Source organism: Puma concolor, chromosome C1, assembly GCF_028749965.1.
Source record: "Puma concolor isolate L17-30 chromosome C1, mPumCon1.1.hap2, whole genome shotgun sequence".
NCBI lineage: Eukaryota > Metazoa > Chordata > Mammalia > Carnivora > Felidae > Puma > Puma concolor.
The window spans coordinates 192,283,200-192,304,407 of NC_141674.1; the positions used below are offsets into that span (position 1 = coordinate 192,283,200).

General features: G+C 38.6%; 1 protein-coding gene across 5 annotated transcripts in view; it reads left to right on the forward strand.

Moving 5' to 3' along the window:
• Positions 1–21,208, forward strand: part of PARD3B (par-3 family cell polarity regulator beta) — a 1,009,985-nt gene that overhangs the window by 591,342 nt on the left and 397,435 nt on the right. For 4 of the 5 annotated variants that reach the window (XM_086719408.1, XM_086719410.1, XM_086719409.1 and 1 more), the window contains 3 exons: positions 1,488–1,673; positions 14,608–14,829; positions 18,996–19,128. In XM_086719408.1, the coding sequence (XP_086575534.1) occupies positions 1,488–1,673; positions 14,608–14,829; positions 18,996–19,128 (541 nt within the window). The remainder of the gene's footprint in view (positions 1–1,487; positions 1,674–14,607; positions 14,830–18,995; positions 19,129–21,208) is intronic. The other variant, XM_025934777.2, reaches the window with a different exon arrangement.

Genomic DNA, 21,208 nt, shown 5'->3' on the forward strand with positions numbered 1-21,208 from the left:
ACAAAGATGAAGGCTAATAATTTATGTTCAGTATTTAGCTATGACTTTCCCATGGGGGGGAAAAAAAGACAGCTAGCTTGAATCAAATAATGGGATTTGTTTCTCAGATAATAGTATGAGTTAAAAGAAATAACTTATAATAGGTTTATTAAATTAAGCAATAAGGTTTCATTTCTTTGAAATCATCTATTGTCAAAATTTTTGTAGCTAACTTCATTTACAATGAAATTAAATTAAATGAAGAAACTTAAATTTCTTTTAAGTTCGACATGGGTTTTCTCCATTTTGGTAGGAGTTGAAAATACTGGGTCAGTGGATCTGGCTATGATCAGCCTCTTAATCCTGTTTTAATTATGGGTTCTTTGCTACTTCTGATTTTATAGTTGTTATTTGGTGACTGACATTCAGACATCCACAGCAATTTTTACAATATGCAGTTTTACATAAGGGTCCCTCAAAGTGACCCTAAGATGAGAGTTCCTAGACATAATTACAGACAGGAAGAACTACCGACCTAGAATGAGTTGAAAGGTTTCCAGGGCTATCTTATTTTCAAATTTTCCAGTTAAACACTGTGGCCCAATCTCACATTTCTGCCAGCTGGAGAGGGACGCAGGAGGGGCACCTGCAGAGGTTATCCTGTGGACAGCACTTTTCTGTTCTCACTCCTGTATATTTGAAAACATCAGGGGCCAAATATGATTAACCTTATGCTTCTCCCTGGATACTTGAACCCCAAGTGTGGCTGTTACAGCCATGTATCTGTATTTTTTTTGTTGTTTTTTGCGAATAGTTGTGCTCGTGGCCAAGTGTCATTTGGCAAAGAGCACACAAATATTTGTTGTGCATTATTGTTTTTGTTTGAGTTCAAAAACTGATTGCCACTAAGTTATACTACCCAAAGAAGCAAGCCTGAGGCATGAGTTGGACAAAGTGAAATGTAATTTAGTGATACTCATTATAAATCATATTTCCCTAACTTTAAGATAATATTTTTTCAGTGCTCTGTATCCAGTTGACAATCTTGATCAATAACACTGCTTCCATGTGAAAGATGTGTTTTAAATTATACAAGCCAAATATTGTCCTCAAATGTGAGCATATTTCTACACCAAGATCTGTTTCTTCATCTGCAAAATGAAGTTATTGGGATCACATGATCTCTGAGGTGTTTTCTGGTACCGAAGTTCCCGTACGTAATATCCAGCCTCTTTAATGAATATATCCTGCTGAATTTCCAAACACTTATGGGGCGTTTCAAGTGGCGTGACTCCACCTCGCCAAAGGATCCTCTTAGTTGATGATCAGCAAATTTGACTCCCAAGAACGTTTCTCAATCCCGAGGACGTGGTGGAGGTGGCCCGTTATAGAGAGAAGAGACCAGCCTGCTAGAGGTCCAGTCATCTTGTTGTGTCAGTGCTTGGCCATTTGTGTGTAAACACTAATCTGCTTTCTCCCCTTCACTCTTTCCATGTGCACTTCAACAGAAAGGAGAGCCTGACTGCTACCCACTCCCCCTGGAAACAACTGAGCAACTCACCTTCGAGATCCCCCTGAATGATTCAGGTTCTGCTGGTCTTGGCGTGAGCTTGAAAGGGAACAAATCTCGAGAAACTGGAACAGACTTGGGGATTTTTATCAAATCCATCATCCACGGAGGTGCTGCTTTTAAGGTCGGTAGGAATGATGTTTGCACGTCCATGTAAAGGCACTTGAGATGTGGCTATTTGTTTGGGAATTGGATAGAGAGGGTGTCTGAAGACATGAGACCACGAGGCTCTCCTGCAGGTGCAGCAAGTGTATGCGTGAATAGATCTGGGCAACAACTGTCTGTTCATATTCTCTCTGGGGTTAGTTTTATATCCTGGACATCGTTCTCTAAAGCCATCATGATTAATATTCTTTCTCCCATTTCTTTTATTACCATTAGGATTCCTCTGAATGTGTTACCTGACAGAGTTAGGTGACCTAAAATACACAATCATAAAAACAACACTAAAAACAAGTCAACAGGAAGGCAGCAAATAAGGAAATTGTTCTTGCAAGAAGGAAAGCTCAGTGGAACCTCAGCATGATTGTAGTATAAATTAAAGGGCATTGATCACATGATATACACTTGAAGATGGCCAGGGTGCCAGGAATGCATGTTGGCCTTTGAACTTGGAAAAGCTTCCAGATTTGCAGAAAAAAAAAAAGGAAAGGAAAGAACATGATCCTTCCTTTGCCCATTGGGGGAGCAGTGTGATCATTGCTATTAACATAGTGTAATAGTTAACTACATCGCCTGGGTTCAAACACAGCTTCATCATCATGTCCTCCAATTCGCACATCACTGCTAGCCATGTGGGAATGTGGGCAAGGAGCGTGACCTGCAGGGCTCCCCTTTCTTCATCTCTGGAGCGGGACTATGGGCAATACCTAATTCAGCGATTCTAAGGATTAGATTAACACACACTGTGATTGCAGGGGTGAAGTGGTTATTGAGTGGGGGAAACATGTCTGTGCTTATCACCAGCTGTCCTCCCCACCACCATCATCTCATACCATGCCATGAGGCTTCTTGAGTTTGAATCCTGCCCGGACTACTCTCACCCTCTGTCAATGTGGGCAAGCTACTTGTCTCAGTATGCCTCAGTGTCCTCATTTGTAAAAGGAGTAAAACTAATAGACCCTACCTCCTGGTGCTCTTAGAAGGACCAAGAGAGTTATTTTATGCATACTGCCTAGCACAGTGCCCATGATAAACTTTCAACAAATGTTAGCCATTTAAAAATTATCTTGATGTTAGTAACATGATCTTCCCTAAATAAAAGCCAAGAAGATCTATGCAAAGTTTCCAGGAGCATCTCTAGTCCTAGAATCCTGGCTTTGGTGAAGCATTTGTCTTTTCTTACTTCTCATCCCACTTTTGTTTCAGACCTAGACACTGAGCTAATGCTGTTTTCCTTAGGAAATAAATTCACTGTGGGTAGACAACTTTTTAATGTACTCTTTGGATCAGTAGGGGTTTTTTTTGCATAATAAATAATGACAGAATTTCAGTAACATACATCAATAAGTAACATACATCAACAACATACATCAATTTGTGCCCCTCATAGCTCTGCAGGACAGCTGGAGGGGCTTTGATTCAGATTCAGACTGGTACATCTCTGTCACAGGTCTGAGTGGGCTCCTCGTATTTCAGTTCTTGGGCCAGCAGGCTAGGGGGAGCATATTCTTCTAATGCTCTGAGGCGTCAGAGGGCCAGCAGCAAAGAGTGAAGCCTTTGAAATTCTGGGCACTGATCCGGCAGTTACTCCACTCACACACATACACACGATGTGCACACATGTGCCTCTGACCAAAGCAGTAATAGAGGTGAATCCAAGGTCAAGGGGTAGAGAAACACAGTCCACCCATGGTGAGGCTGTGGCAAAGACATGAGTACAGAGAAAGGTGAAAAATTGGGGTCAGTCGTTCAGTCTATCACACTCTCCAATCTGGCTCAGATATGCAGATCCAGGAGCAAAAGGAAAATAACGGTAATATTAACAACAGCAGCAGTTCCCATTCATTGTGCTTAGTGCTTAATATATGCTGGATACATATATTCTTCATATCTACCCCGAGTTATTAGCATGCCATTCCATCATAGGGAAACTGCAGTGGTTAGTGACTCTCCCATGGCCACATACCCAGGAATTGCTTAAACTAAGATTGGAACTCAGGCAGTCTGACTTCAGATCCTGTGCTACGTTACAGTGCCGTGAAGCCTCCTTCAGCTCTTCCATCCATATTCCTAGACATCAAGGGCCATTGCCGTGGGGTTGTCTGGTGTTATGCTTGTCATCCTTAGCCAAGCCATCTAAACATGTGCTGTGTTTAAAGAATAAGTCTTGGTCATGTTTGTGGATACAAGATTGATATTCTTCTTCTTATACCTAATGACAGTTCTATTTGCAGAATCTATTCCAAGTAAAATTGGAACTGAAATGAATTTTTGGAAATTAAAAGCAAACATCTTAGCTCTTTTATGGGCAATAACTTAAGCTCAAGCAGATACTGGAGAGCAGGTTTAATATGTATATCCATGTTTGCGTAAGTGAGCATCTCCTTACCTAAGCAGTTTCTAACAGTCCTGTTTCTTGCAGAAAGATTTCACTTTCCATCTATGTAAATTTCTTTCCTGACACTGGTCTGCTGAGTCAGACAATCACACCACTAAAAACCACTGGACAGCATATTTATAGCTGATTTTAAACAGTAAGAGGCATCAATCATGAATTTAGCCTTATTGTGAAGGTTTAGTATCCATTTGTCTTGTTTACTTTTTGCAGTGTAAAGGGTAGAGGACTAAGCTTTGCTCACAAGACATCTGCTTAACCAGAAAAAGAGGGAGAAAGTATTTTTCTATCTTCTTCTGCTCTTCCAATAATCCACTGTTATTCCTCAGAAAATTGCCACCTGTTCTGTGATTCAGGATTATGTCTTACAAAAATTGTTTTGAGACTTTGTTCCTGTCCCTGTTCAGAAGATACAAATGTAACAGACTGCAGTGTCCCTGGGGCAAAGGGGAGATAAGCATGGGGAACATCTACTTTAGCATCTGGCCCTAGGTTTTTACCTGAAATCAACAAAATAATCTTTCTGCCAGAGCACAATCTTTTTCTCCTGGCCCTTCATACCACTAATTGGTTCTCAAGGTGTTTTTCCCTTTAGGGAAGGTGGATTTTTGAAAACTAAACTACTTTGAAAAGTATGACCAAATTCTTCCTGTGGATTCTGTATGCTGTATTCTCCTGGGGGTTTCCGTTGGTGTAAACAAAGATAGGCTACTTCTTGCCAGATGCAAAACCACAGAAGGACTGTGACTGTAATTGAGGGCCTCCCTCTTTTTTCTTTCTTTTTTTCCTTTTTTAACTTACCTCTCAGGCTACTGATTTCTATCATCTCCTCTCTTATTTGAGGAAGTAAATGTCTTTGGAGATGTAAATCTCTGTTGGAAAATAAGAGTATCTGGCTACTTTAGGATTCTCTCTTGGAAGTGAATTTCTGTCACTCTAAGGGCACACTGAACAATATTTTAACTCTATTCAGAGTTACTCAAATGCTTAATCTCATTAATATTTAAATTCCAGTCTGCATATCAAGAAGTAAATCCTAGAAACTCTTCTTCTCCACTTGTGTCAGGACACAGCATTTGCTTCAGGCCAGGGAGTCCTTTGTGGACCCTTCTGAAGCATCACTTTTAGCTGCGCCTTTCACCATACAAAGTGACCATTGACCTTCATAGCCACATACGACTGAGTATTAACGCTAATATGCTTCAACAGTAACAGACATTGCCTATTGGTAGTTTTCTTGTAGTGTCTGTCCTTCTTACTGGGCATTTGTCCCTGAAGTACAGTGTAATTGCTTCCAGAACCAAAATATACTGCGAATAAGTTTATGAGTTAACTTCTTATGAACCATGAACTGAGCGGAATTGTGATGTTCATGACGACGCTTCTCTAAAATTTTAGTCTTGTGATTGGAATTTATAGTGAATGTGATGGTATAGTTACTGGTAAGTGAAAAGAAAGGAGTAATGTCTTTGCTGCAGTTAGAAAAAAAAGGTACCTTGAGAAAAATACTCTCCTTTCTCCAAATCCACATAAAAAAACTAGCTTTTCCTTTCCTCCAGTAAAGCACACATAAAGTCTTGATAATCAGTTTGAAGACATTCAGTATTCTCATCCTCATTTGCTTTCTTTCACTTTGCTTTTCGTAAACTATATTAACTGAATTTTTAAGGAGAAAATGCTTTTTTTGCAACTATTGATTATAGTAATTTAAGTTGCTTATTTCTCTTATTTTTCTACCTTAAAAATGAATTGCTTTTAGGAAAAATAGATGACTAGGATAGTGATATTTTAAAACAATCAAGATAGAATATTAGTATGCTGTAGTAAGAATAAAATTCTCATGGAATCTATTGTATTAATTCTGAATGACATTTTTTTATTTAAATATATAGACTTTGGGAGTAGAATATGTCCTATGAAACCTTGAAATAATAAGGTAAAAATTGAAATTTAAAGGCAGTTTTTGCTAAGGGAAAAAATGTCACATATCAGATTATTTAAGGTCTCTTAAATAGGGAGAATGAATATAAGAATACCTGTTATTCTCTAGAAAATTAATTAGCCAGGTTTGTGCTTAATAAATACTACTTGATGATGATGAAATTAAATGAAAGAAAAATGCCTGACATAGCTAATTGCAAATGCATGCACTCAGAATATGAAATAGCCATAATTTAAGTAATTTGATTCTGGCGTGCTTAGGAAATTTGGAATGCTCCCTCTGAGAAATGCAGAATTTCATGATCTACACTGTTTAGTATGAAGTATAAGAAAAATTTTTTTTTTTGCTAATACAAGCAATCCCCCTATTTTAAAAGGACTAAAATGTTAATTTTTAGAGAGAATATACACAGTTGTAGAATTTCCGGGAACACAGTGCTTGTTCCTCAGTCTTCACGTTTCTTCATAATATGGAACATTTAACAGCATCCAAGCTACTCAACAGGAGGCCGCTAGAAGTTCCCAGCATGAGTCATTTCCAACTCCATCTCTATTGGTATCTATAAATCATGTGGTGGATCTATAATTAATGAATTCAAAGGAAGATAAAAGGGACAGCTTTTGAAAGAACACTAATGTTAAATGGTTGCTGCAACTACCCATTTTTCTCAAAATTGATCATGTTTTCTGCTGGTGGAAAACCATAACAATCATGACCAGGAGCCGTGTCCTCTAGGTTTTTACCTCCAGCCAGAGGACCCTACACTCCAAGGATGTCAGTAGCTCCACTGCAAATCCTCCACTGTTAGAAGCCGAACTTGGGCGTTTCATCCTGACCACAAAAATATGCTACATTTTATAAACAACTTCTTAGCTTTTGCAGGAGCTTTGCTTGGAAAAATTCATAATTGCTATATGCCCAATAAGAATTTTACCTCAAAAAAGGAAATTATTAACTGAAACATGAGAAAAATAGTTATCAATTATGTAATGCAAATTATTTTCACCAATTTCCTTTTATTACAAAAGCCAAAACTGTTGGCATATGTTAATGCAGGTAGTCAGGCTCATCATTTATGGGTTTTCTCCAGTAGCCAGTATTTTGTAAAGATGTACTAGAATATTATTTTTTAAAATCTCACAATGCCAGCATCAGTCATTGCTTTTCTTGCTGATCTTTATCACTTACACATTTTTGTTTCATGCATGGAAATTCAAATAAGAAATCCATACCATGCCAGATAAAATTCTGGAAACCTACATCATTTTGAAGTGTATTTTGAACCCCATGATTGTCTCCGTGAGCTTTAAAAAAAATTGTAAGAATTGGTAGTCCTAATCAAAAAGGAAATTGCAGTCAGGACTCCTGGGTGGCTCAGTTGGTTGACCATGTGACTGTTGGTTTTCGGCTCAGTCCATGACCTCAAGGTTCAAGAGTTCGAGCCCTGCATCCAGGGGTGGGGTGGGGGGAGTACACGGTCATGGTGGAGCCTGCTTGGCTCCACCACATATATATAATACATATATATATACATAGATATATATAATATATATATGAATATATAATATATCTATGAATATATATAATATATTCATATATATATATATATATATTCATATTCATTCATAATGTGGTCCAAGCTTTTTTCTTGACATTTTGCCTTGGACCCATTCTTCTAGTGACCAGACTTTAAGCAATTTTAGCACAAATAAGAGCAGAGTTCATTTTTAAAAAATTAAATAAGAATGATTTTCAATGAGTTGAAAAGGCCTCAGATTCTAGTCTGGTTAGGCATTCATGCAGCATCTTCTTAATTCATATAAAACACATATGCCTTAATAAGCTTTTTATTATCCAGTTTTCCAGGCCAAAGTAAACCAAAAACAGAGAATCAGGAAGGAGATAGGAATATATGGAGAGGAAGCTGAAATGACAGGAAGCAGAAGTGTCAGATAAGCACAAAATACTATTACTGCATAGTAGGCCACTGGATATTTGTGATCACTCTGTGTCAGTGCTTCTCAAACTTTCTTGCTGAGGAAATTATAAGGCTCAGTAATGACCATAGTAGAGTCGATAAATTGCGATATATTCATGCCCCATATTTTCCATTGGGAATTTGAAATGAAAGAATTATAATACATTTGCAAGTCCTATATCAGGATGTTTTGGTTATGTATGTTCCGATGCTCTGAACAATATTCTTCGGTTATCTTTGGCAAAAATGGTTTCAAATGCCACAAACAAGTAACAGTATGTTGCTGAGACTCTGACAGTTTGCTGCGTAATGGCGGAGTGAGGCTCTTAAAACAATTATTGAATTAAATGAATAAATTTAAATTGTACAGCAGTTGAGGAAGTGGCTATTGGGCCAGTACACAGAAAGTAATCAGGCTTCGCTTTGAGAGTCTAAAAGTCTGTGTGCATGTGAACATGTGCTAGCATTTTCAGGCCAGCCTGCGTTCATGAATCTCTCATAGTTCCAGTGTGTGAATAAGCCATTTGCTCATAGTAGGTGAAACCTCCCCCAGGTCCGGAGCCTGCGAATGAAAGATCTTACAAGTGACTCAATTTAGCAAGCGCTTCTTGAACATCTGCAGTGAGTTCTGCAATATATAGTACTGGAGATGGGAAACTTAAAACAACTCATTCCGTAATCCGGGAAGCTGGTGACATAATAAGTTAAATATATAAGCAAATATATATCGAACATGATAAAGGTATGGTAGATGAGTATTACAGGATCATGGGTATTGAGATGTGGTCAATCACCATGGTGTGTACCCCAGAATTCAACTTCTTGACCCTGGAAAATTTAGAGCTCTTATTTGGGAAGAATTGGCTCTGTTTGTATTGGTTGAAATTGTGTTTGGACTGATGAGGTAAAACACTGATGAATGTAGGTAGGCACTCTTCAAGACAAGAGCTTACATGTTTGTAATCTTGGCAACTTTCTTTATTCCCCTTCTTTGTTTTAAAAACTGTACTTTAAAAAATCTTGATTTATTCTTTTCCTTTCATTGCTATTGTTTTTAAACGAAGTCAAATGATTTCAATCTGGAATGCAAGGGGGTTTTTTAGGTACGTTTTTTTTGTTGTTTTTTTTTCCAGAAATATGGTAGGCAGATGTTGTCATGGAATGATTTTAGGGCCTTGTGAAGGATTTGTTCAGGATAGTCCTTCCCCTCAATCAGGTGTCATCTGGCCTGGAGTCCCACCACACCCCAGGGAAATCCTGCTCTGCAGTCTGAAGCCAGGCTTTGGGCTTTGGGTTCTGAGTGTTGATAATATCCCAGAAGGTTTTACTGAGGGCCTCCTTAGAAACATGCAGAGGCAGGAGCCGACATCTGGTCGTGATTAATCCTCTCAACACCCTGGCCTAATGCGGACTGGCCTTGGGCTGCAGCCAGCTACTCCTAAGAAAGCCAGCCCACTCCCGCATGCCTGTCTCACGTTTTGCAGAGGCTAGTTCTTCGCTTGGCTTTCTTACTTTACTCTCCCCGCTGTGTCCATTAGAACCTTAGAAGGAAAGGGGCCTTACAAAAATTGGCCCAAAGAGGTGGATTAAGCCATACCATGTCACCAGTAATCATGGTAGAGATAGTACCCAGGCACCACAGTACGACAGATGCTGAAATACGAGGTCACTAGACCCCCTGGAAATCTTAGATGTACTTCAGTGGACACGTGAAACATACTACAAAGTACCTGACGGCCCACATTACAAAGAATTATCTGGTCTAAATATGTAGCTGTGGAGCAAAATAGTTGGAAATGTGGCCTTCAGAGTGACCCAGTCCTGGTTCAGATCTGCTTTAGAAATGTGACTTGCAACAATGCATTTAACTGACCTAATTCTTGGTTTCTTTTTTATAAAATGAGGGCAACAGTCCCCAATGTATAGGATTGTTGTAAGCCTTAAATTGTCTACTGTACATGATGGGTTTAGCACAATGACTCCACAAAAAAGCTCATTAAATAATTATTGTCATTAATAACTGTAGTATCTTTAATCATCTCTAGAACTTTGATATTAGAAGCAATATAACAGGTACATGCCTGAGGAGACTTAGCCATGCCAATAACCTTTGACAAATCACTTATTATATTTGAGCCTCCATTTCTATATCTCTTAAATAGTAGAAAGTAGTATTTCTACCATGAAGTTGTTGTGAGAAAAAAATGAGAGAGCATATACAAAATATTTGCACAAGAACTGGCCTATATTAGGTGCTCACTAAAAGGGGGATGTCGTACTCAAACATCCTGTCTCCTGGTTCACTCATCCTGTTGTGTTAGAACCAAGTTACTGCCAATGAGATCTGAAGCAATCCCAGGACATGGACAAAACCTAGTCTTGTACCAATTTTTATTTGTCCTAAAGTATCATAAGGAAGTTACGTTTTATCTTTACACTGCTCTCCTTCCTTTTTTTTTTCTTCCTCTTTTGGGAATTTCCTTTACTCCCTCCTGGCTTGAGGATAGATAGAGTTGGTTATGGGGGGGGTGGGAAGAGGTAAAGAGTATAGTTGCCAGAGGTGAAGAGTCTTGTTAGTTAGGTGTCTGATGACAGTAAAACAGGAAGGAAAGTGTCTTAGTCTGTTTGGGCTGCTTTAGCAGACTATCACAGCCTGAGTGACTTATTGAAAACAGAATTTATTTCTCTCAGTTCTGGAGACTGAAGTCTAAGATCAAGATGCCCCCAGATTCAGTATCTGGTGAGAACCCACTTCAGGTTGATAGGTGGCTGTCTGCCTGCTGTACCTCACACAGCAGAGGGGGTGAGAGTTCTCTCTCAGGCTATTTCATATGGGCACTAACCCCATTCAGGAGGGTTTCATCCTAATAACCTCATGTTATATTTGGAAGAGGGGTGGGGGACAAGGGACACAAACATTTAGTCTATAGCAGAAAAGGATTTTTTTTCTTTAATAAATGCAAGCATGACCCAGATTACAATGAAATAAATATTCTAAAATTACTGAGTCATATCCCTGGATAGTTGAATTCACTTATATAAAATCATTTGATGAGAGGTAGCATTCTCATGTCTAAGTATTTACTTAAACACAATATTAATAGAAAAAGATAAAACCTAAAAAAGTGCTTTTCTTGGTCAAAACTATTCCAAAGCATCCCAAGGGCATGCACAATTGTGAAGGATATTTAGTGAGTTTGAGTTAGAGGTATTTAAGGAGTTTTCCATTGAACCACTTTCATTTTAGATCAAGACCGCACTTGGGGATGCATGTATATTCATAGAGGTAGAGACACGAGCAAATTTTTGTCTCCTGCTTCTACTTTGTGTCCTTGTCCTGCCATTGCCCAGCACACACTCACCAGTCCCCATATCTTCTGCCATCTGACTCTGGATTTTGTATAGGATTCTCCTCTGGAAGACATCTGGTGGCATATTGTATTTTCTGGTTTTGAGAGTTTTTTTCTTGAAGCATTATTTCTTTTGGAACTAGTCATTGTCACCTATGTAGCAGAGAGGATGCTTAGGAAACCGAGAATGCTGAGAAGCCAGGATTTGGGCTCTTCTGCTCTAGCTCTGACCCAAACTAAGCCAAGCAAGTCCTAACCCATGGGGAAGTCCTTCTCTTAAGAGGAGTTCAATAAATGGTTTCTCATCATCTTTGGGCATCACATTATTTATCTGTAAACAGAAGAGGTTGGACAAGATGACCTCTAAGGACCTTTCCAGCTCTAAATTCTGTGATTATATTCTAAATGTTAGGACAACATGGCACTTACTGGGATCACCACTAATGAAATTACCCATCATTTATCTTAGATAGAGAAAGCACACACCAAGAGCAACAGACCCAGCCAAGCCTGAAAATGAGAGTGTGTGGATTTTTATCATGCCCATAGCTCTCCAGTGATGCTTGTGATAAATGTGGATGTCTTCTAAAAAAAAAAAAAAATCCCAGCTGCCCTGGGGTGACCTAACCTGCCTTTTTGTTTTGGACTGAATATAGCAAACATGCTCTCCTTCAATGCAGTTCTGTATGCTTGAGACTTGGATTGTAGCTGAAAATGAAAGTTTGTGCTTAGTACCTGTTGGTGAGAGATTATTTTACAAAGAAAAAAAAAAAGGCTTTACGTCTCCTTCTCTCTGTTTACCCCTTCACTCAGACCTTGCCTCATACTTCATAGACAAGGTTCATAGGAGTTACCAGGTGGAGTCTCACTCAGATTTTATTTCCTCCACTCTAGAGATACCCATAAAGTTTCAATCCTTATCTTTCTTCATGTTGTAGAGGACGAGGTGTCCTGCCAAGACTAAGCCTCTACAAATCCAACACCTAGTAGACCTCATTTCCTGTTGACAGAGCTGGGATCTTGGTCTAATTCCTCTATTTCCTCCTCCTCTTTAAAAATCATTCATCCAATTTTTAGTGACCCTCCCATCCACCTCAAGCTTCAACCCAATAGCCTTCCTTCCACTAAATGCCAAAATAGGACCAAAGGATTTCTCGTGTTATGTCTCACTTCACATGACTAAACCATTATGGTTGTTTTTGTTTTACCCTGTTTCGTGTAACCTTAACCTCATTTTTTATGTGCCTCCCTCAAAATTAGATAACAGAAATGAAGAGATTTCTTTCTTGTTTGGCCTTTCCTGTAAATCTCATTTCCAGATTTGCTCCAAATTAGGGTAAAGGTTAAGTGGAATGGGAAAACAAGAGGAAGGGAGGGGCCGTTACGCTGAGGCAGTCCACTCAGACATTGTACAGCTCTGATTGTATGCCCTTCTCGATCAATCCTGTTGCCCCGCCATCTCTGTTTCTTCGTTCAGGAGCATGTGCTCCTTTGAGTGGCCTCCATGATCCTGCATGGTCAGCGCCCTCTCCAGCAGGCGGCACCAACAGGGCATCTCCAGGGCATTAGCTCTCCAGAGCAGCCTTCCCTGCTCACCCTTTCCCCCCACTGTCTTCAGAAGAACTTCCACGGACCATATGCTACCGAGTTAGTCAAAGTTTATCAACTTGTCCACACGATTTCTCTCCCAAAGCTGCACAGTTGGTCCCATTGTCCATTGTATGCTTGCTTTTCTCATTTCTTAGGAAAGTTTTCTTTTTTGTATTTTATTCTGTTAAATTTGAACATGGATCTCAGATACTTACTACCAACAAAACTCTTTAGTATTTTCCTTTCCTATTTTCGTGTCCTACAACTGTAGTCTAGAGATCAAGTAACAAAGAGGAGCCTGGTAGAGAGACCCAAGAGCCAAGGTGCATAAAACCAGAATTTGGGTCACTTTGTCTCTGACTTGCTTTTGTGACTTGGGCAAGTTGCAGCCCTTCCCTGTTTCAGTTTCCTTATCTGAAAAATGCAAAGTAAAATGTTGATCTACTTCTTGAGTTCTTTGGCTTCTAGAGATAATTTATGGAAAAATTCTCCAGGAAGGGCAACTGTAGCTACTGGTACTTCTATTAAGTTTATTAGCAACAACAACATCATAAAATTACTAAAATTGCACCTGTGCCTCGTAGTGAGAACTTTCTTCCCTAGTGTGAAACAGGTATAAGGCATGTCCCTATACAGACTCTCTGTATTTTGAGTGTTTTTCCCTTGAAGCTGCCTGTTGGGGAGATGCACTGTGGTCCCCTTAAGTTCTTTTGGCCGCAGACCTGCCACCATTAATGAAATTACCAATCATTTATCTTAGATAGAGAAAGCACACAGTGCCATCCCAGTTTGCTAGCTACCATTGGCATCCCTAGCTTGTGAGATGCTTCTGGTTGCAGATGACTAGTACCTAGACGTGATGTAAACTAGAGTCTGGGCTGCCTGTCCACATGTTGAGGTTCTGTGCACTTTGCAGAATGTGGTTTCCTGAAGATTCTGGGTAAAAGTAGTAATCAGTCAGAGCCTGTGTGCAGAAAGCTTGACAGTCTCCTTTGTCATGCTTTTTTGCCAGAAGACATCAGTGCAAATTGGCCCTTCTCTGCACACCTCTGTGTTCTTCTGCAGACTAGCAGACTAGCAACTTTTTGTTTGTATTAGAGAAAATAACATGAGTTTTTTGTTTTGTTTTGTTTTGTTTCCAGCCATTCAACAGAGTTAGCAGTAATATCTAGGAGACACATTACGGCTGTCAAACACACAACATTTAAGCATGATGTCTCTCTGTGCCTGAAAATGCAAACCCTTGTTTCTAGTGATGTGACCACTTCCTTCTGTTTCCAAATCCCCTTTCTTTGAGCCAATATGGTCCCTGCCAGAGAAAATGGCAGAATTGGGCTAGGTTAGCATGCTTGCCAAAGATTTAGGTAAGAGACATTATACAAATGTCTAAATTATTGCAGCTTGGGACTCTGAGATTTCTAAAAAACACTTTCACACAGTTCATTATTGTTAGTATTCGTGACTATTTGATAAGCTCCAGAACCTTTTTCTGCCATAGAAAATAAATCATTCCTAATGGCTGGGTTTTTTTTTTTTCTTTTCTCTTTTTTTTCTTTTTAAATGTGAACTTTTCCTGAAATAGCCATACATCATCACCATACCTTTCTCTGTTTAACACTGTTTTTCTTTCCTCTGTCCTAGGATGGTCGTCTGCGGATGAATGACCAGCTGATTGCCGTTAATGGGGAATCTCTTTTGGGAAAATCCAACCACGAAGCTATGGAGACACTGAGGCGATCAATGTCCATGGAGGGAAACATTCGAGGGATGATCCAATTGGTGATTCTGCGGAGGCCAGAGAGACCAATGGAGGTGATGCATGTCTTTGGTTCCCTCTGCAGATTGCCCAAATGGCCCCCTAGGGTATGCAAACTTCCATCACTAGTATCATACTGATTCTGAAATTGGAAAAACCTGCCCCCGAAAGGCTCTGATGGATTTATGTGTGGTTATATGTTATAGGTATAACTAGAAGGTATAAAAATGTTCATACAAGGTAAGTAATTTATCAAATGTAACAGGTCCATATTTTCTAGATTTTCCCCCAGAAATTTCTAGAGATTTGGACTTTATGAACAAGGCTTTATTCATATAATAAACTGTTAAACTATATAACATCTTTATATACTTTTTGATTGATGGGCTGATAGTGTCTATACTTTAGAAAGTTCTTGATCAGATATATATAGTGCTTAATATGAAGATTGTTGTAATGCGCTCAGCTCTGTATATTTTCCCCCATAATGTGCACATGGATAATATAGACCTGGGACTTAACTAATTTAAAACTTAAGCTGTTAAGCAAGCTGCTTGCTTCGTGGTATTAAATAAATGTTTTTAATTTAATAAGCATTTTTGCAATATTTTATCTGATTTTTCTATGGATTTTTTAATATAAAAATATTTTTACCTAGACATGAAGCGTAACCATAAAATATTCTCGAATGCCAGTACCCCTAAACATTTCACTTACATACAATTATAATATCTATGTAGTATACAATTATTAAATTATACAATTATGTTAGTATATTTATAATAAATATAAAATATTCCTAAAACATTATTTTCTCTAATATATAAAAATAATTATTAAATACTCCTGAAATATATTTTAAGAAAAGATAAGGAGAAAACAGTTGATCATAGTTGAGTTAAGAAAAACATAAGCATATCACACAAATATTCTCTGAGGACAAGTAATATTTGTGTAATCTGGTAATATGCAAAGTTAACATAGGATGCTGTGAACAACACACTCATTTAAAATATTAGTTTTAATAAGTTAAACTTAAAAATTAAAAAAAAAGGATTTTTCAAATTAAGGCATAGCGGAAGGTAGTTGAAGCTCATAGCAGTTAAAAGCTTAGGCTCTAAAGTTATGGATCACTTGAGTAAAAATCCCAGGTTGTCCATTTTCTGGCAATGTGAAGACGTACATAGTTGAGTGCTGAGTGCTTACAGATGACAGATACTGTTGTCTATTTTGTCCCTTAATGTATCCTCATTTCCCAGCACACAGTAGACACTTAATAAATATCGTTTAATGAATGAATAAAAGATGCATCTGAGACCTACTGTATCTGAGGGGGTCAGCTGAAGTAGTAAACTTGTAAACTATATCTCACTTTGTTATATTATCAGCTATCGGAAGAGAGTAACTGTACCTTTTTACTCTTCTGTACATAACCTTGTAAATGTTAAATAAATGTAAATTGGCCAATTACTGGAGACTATATATAATGAGCCAACTCGTTTTCAACATTTGTGTCTGCCTAAGTGACAGAGAGGCTTCCATGAATATTTAATGGATTTTACTTATGTACATAGTTATAAAACCCTTATCTTTTGCTTCCATCCATGATGGAATTGGCTCCTTTCTGGTTTAATGTGATTCTTACTCTGGAGCCTTGGGATTCATGGTACCAGTTGTCGGGGATGGGTCTGAAGGATGGTCTGTGGGCCCCTAAGCCACCCCTTCTGTGTATCCGTGTATTACGTCTTCCTTAAGATTTCTTGGAACAAAGATATTTCAAGTAAGAGAAAAGTCCGGAAGGTGCTGCTGTAGAGTACCATACCTGTACAAATAACCAAAAGTTAAGGAAAAAAGAAAAGAAAAAATGAATACAGTTGTTAGAAGTTGTGTCCCCCACCTCTCACCTTCCCTTATTCCATGTGTTTCTCTAAAACAGGTGTTTGCCTAGTGGGTGAGCATTCTGTAGTTTGGCTCATCTAGTTGAGTCATTTTAGCATTTGCATTCTCCTTTACGGCAGGTATTTCCATGTTGATTCTCGAGCTCTGGGGTGGGTTGACAATTATTCCATCAGAAGAAAGAACTAAACTTTTAGTTTGTTGCCCATCCTCAGAAGTGTCTTATTAATAAGTTCACTAGGAAATTAATTGGGAATTAAGAAATGGGACAAAAAGCAATTTTTACGAGGACATTTAAACAAGATCCCTTTTCAGTTTCCCTAATATTTACATGCTTTCCATGGGGAACAGACAGGCACTTGATTCTCTCAGCTACCGAGAATCTCTGTGGTACCCATGAAGATTAAAGAGCATTTTTTCTTATAAAGACAGCAGCCTCTAATGTACAACTAATCTTTATTAAATTGGAAAAAAAAAAAAGTCTGCAGCTATTTGACCTCCCAGCTCTGTGTTTTACTGTGTCACAGCGTGTTGTGCACTCGTGTTTTTGGTGTCTTCTCCTGTGGACCAGCAGTCACCCTCAGGTACAATAAAAGCACCACAACCTAGAAAAAGGTCTCAGCACCGCTCATACGTGCAGGCAAATCAATTAGTTAGATTTGGCAAGATTACCAAAATGGTTACTTGAACATTATATTGATATAAAAAAAAAATGAAGAAGCTACTTAAGAAAAGTCAAAATATATAGTTGTTGGAGTATTTTCCCACATTACCCAGATGTACAAGATACGTAAACAGTTTTGATGAGGGCCTCGTGAAGAATACATAATGAGTCCTTGATTGGATCAAAATCATTTGAAACAGAAACATGTTTTTCAAAGGATGAGCTTGAGGTTCAATTGTAATTCTATTTGAGCCTAGAGACTTGGTATTAAAAAATGGGTTATGACCTGTTTTTTTTCCTCTTCCCCAAAACATTTCCCTCCCCGCTCCAAGCTCATCTTGGTAGAAGGAGAATATGTTTAAAAATCCATTATATTTTTTATTGGCTGGGACACTAATGGAGGGCTCCACGACAGCGCTATTTTACAGACTGAATATTTTAATTAGGCTGGTTACTGATCAGTTGTTGGGATATCGATTGTGTCATTTATCAAAGAGCTGGGAAAGCAGAATTTTTGTTGTTGTTGTTAAAGCACAAGGCTGTGCAAAGTGAGCCCTGGCCCTCCTGCCTGCCTGGGCTCCAGCTTTAATTTAGGAGGAGTTTGGTTTGACTAGCAGTACAGAGGCAGAGGGTAACCCTGGCTGTGGGAAAAACGTTCTGAGCCTTGACAAAGAGCTAACAGGGCTTCTTCAGCAGCTGAAAACATTTTAATTATTAAGAATGCATAAATCGAATGTTTTAAATATTTTGTTTAGGATACCGAATGTTTGTAACTAAGAGGAAAGTATAATCAAATTGCTTGGACCAGATGCTTTGCTCAGAAGGAAAGAGCTCGGGGGGGGGGGGGGGGGGGCGGCATCAGATCCATGTTTCTGTTTGGGTGAGATCCTCTCACAAACGGTCAAAGGCACAACCATGAGATGGCTTCCGCATGACTTCCTTGTGTTAGGAAGGCACATAATATGAGCCACAGCAGAACCCAGTTCTCTGTGCCTCAGTCCTTTTGAACAAACAGCTGGGGCTCTCTACACCTGGCCCCTTTCTACTGCCTCTTCACACCTGTGTAACATGGCTTGTGGGGGTGTTACTCTGGCCATTTTGAAGACACTGTGAATTTGTTTGCAGGCCATCAAAATCAAAATTGGAGGGGAAAATATCAAAAAGCGGGGGGGGGGGGGGGAAGCTCAGGAGAACCACTGTCTGGCATTGTCACAGGGTTTGTTTTAGCTCCTGGCCTAAAGACCTAGTATCGCAGTGGGACACACTCATGGCATTTCAGTGACAAACCTGCTTAGGTTCTGACTTGTCCTAGAGCATATGCACTTAGTCACTGAGGGAGAGAGCGAGGAACCAGCTGGTTGGCAGAAAAACACCCTTGGCATGAGCTGTATTGTTGCCACGAGCTGTGGTCCCAGATGGAGGAAAATTTGAAAGAAGCCAGTTGTAAGTGGGGGGAAAGAATAATCAAGTTAATCCTCTTTTGTGTTGGCTATGAGTACTCCTAATCCTTAGCACCACACTGTCAGTATTTTTTTTATTTCATATTCAAAGATGTTTTATTAACCGATAGGGCCATTTTGAATTTTCAGTCGAGAATTTCTGTGTGGTAGACTTTTGGAGGATGGTTCATAAACTGATAATTCTACCTCGCTTTCATTGACCAAGTTAGAACGTATTTCAAAAGCAAATATAATTTTTATTTTCGTCCCTTAGGAGCCTACAGAATGTGGGGCATTTTCTAAGCCATGCTTTGAGAATTGTCCGAACACTATAAATGCCTCCAGGAGAAATGATAATAGTTCATTGCATCCATTTGGCACTTACAGTTCACAAGACAAACAGAAAGGTAAGAGTCTGTCCATTTCCGCCTACTACAAACTGTGAGAAAATACAAGACTATCTTTTTTATTAAAAGAAAAAAAAAGAACAAAGGGGAGTTAATTAGACTAAGTGCAGACTTTGTTACCCTGAGTCATGAGCACTGAGAGGTGATGGGTGGGAAAGCTGACTCAGAAGTTGTGAAGCAGATTCCTGGCATTGCCTCCAGTCTAAATGACAGTTTCTGTGCTTGCTGCCCCAAACATGGAGGATTCTGTATAAAACAAACCATGCCTGGAGAAAAAGAAATGGCAAAGTGTTATTTTTTTTTCAACAATCTTGTAATATAAGAAGTTACCTAATGTAGATAACTATTAAACTTAAAAAAAAATGTATGGACAAGTATTAAACCATAAAATGGTCATATCTTGATTCACAGATTTATGCTTGACTCTAGAAGAGTGTGGTAAATACCATAACTGAGATCTTTTTGTTAACAGTTAGAATGTTCTTATTATTCCCTCCCTATGTTGTCTTTCCCTTATTATGCTGTACTAGTAGACCTCTAGATATAAAACATTTGGACTTTGTTTTTTTGGTTTGAGGGCGAGAAGGAGAGAGAGAGAGTGTGAGTGTGCGTGCGCATGTGAGTGGGGGAGGTGCAGAGAGAGACAAGAGCAAGAGAGAATCTTAAGTAGGCTTCACACCCCACGCAGAGCCCGGTCTTGGGGCTTGATCTCACAACAGTGAGATCATGACTTGAGCCAAAATCAAGAGTCAGACTCCACCTGCTGAGCCACCTACGCGTCCCTGGACTTTTCTTTGTTTTTAAAAAATCGTACTTTAGGTCATCAAGAAAATAAAATTTTTTTAATTTCCCTGCATCTCCTTTCTTTCTAATAACATTAAGTTTTTGTATTGCAAAGGCAATACATATTCATTACAGAAAATTTAGGGAAAAGCAGTAAAAAGAAAATTTAATATTACTCATACTTCTAACTATCAGAGATACTAATCGATAACATTTTTGCATCTATATTTCAATTCTTCATGCAAATATGCATATATAAAATAAGATGAAAATGATATATACTATATATAATGTTTAGGGAATTGCTCTTTTGATTAATAACACATTATGATCATCTTGCTCTGTCGTTGAATATTTTACAGCATCACATTCAGTGGTTGCATAGTAATCTATCGAATGGAGGTACTGTTTGTGTAATCGATCCCTTATTTACATCTAAGATGTCATCCAAATTTAACTACATGAGAAGAATATCTAAACTCTGAGAACTCCATCAGGATAGGCTTGTACATGTCAGATTCCTCTAGAATTTTTTCATCAGAATAGGACGTTGGTTTTTCCTCTGATTCCCTCTGTTTTAGTGAGAGTAGCAGCTACAGCTGTGACCATTTATTAAGTGTTTACTGTCTGTTAGATTCTGTGTTAAGCAATTTACATACCCACTAGAAGTGGGTAATACTGTTATTATAATTACACTCACTTTACAGATGAAGAAATCGAGAGTGAACAGTTTACCCAAGACTACATACTTGATCCATGCAGATCCTGGATTCATCCCTTATCTCTCTGATTCAAGCTCATTCCCTAAACCCCGGCATGGACCCTGTCTTACATTGGTCTCTTGAAATTGCTGAAGTCCTTTCACCTGATACCAAGAATGTCCATTAAAAGCTCACTTGACTTTGTATCAGATAAAGAAATACTCAGTATGTCTTTTCTCATCTTCTTTAAGAAATTAAAATTTGTTTTGACAAAGCGAGATCTCTTCCTGAGACCTTAAATCACAGTAGCAGGAGAATCTGGGGAAGGAACAAGTTTTACACAGACTAGCACAGCTTTCTCTCTATCATGCCCATATAATGATCAAGAACATTACCATCTGTATTAAAATATCTAGCCTTTACATAATTTGATTGGCATTTAATTCTCAAGCAACATGTGATAAGTGATAATCCAAGTTCAGAGTTTTATTCCTAATTATACCACTGACATCCAAAGGAATATTGGCACATTAGCTCCCATCGTGTTTCATTTTTTTCAAGATTTTATTATAAGTAATCTGTACACCCAGCGCAGG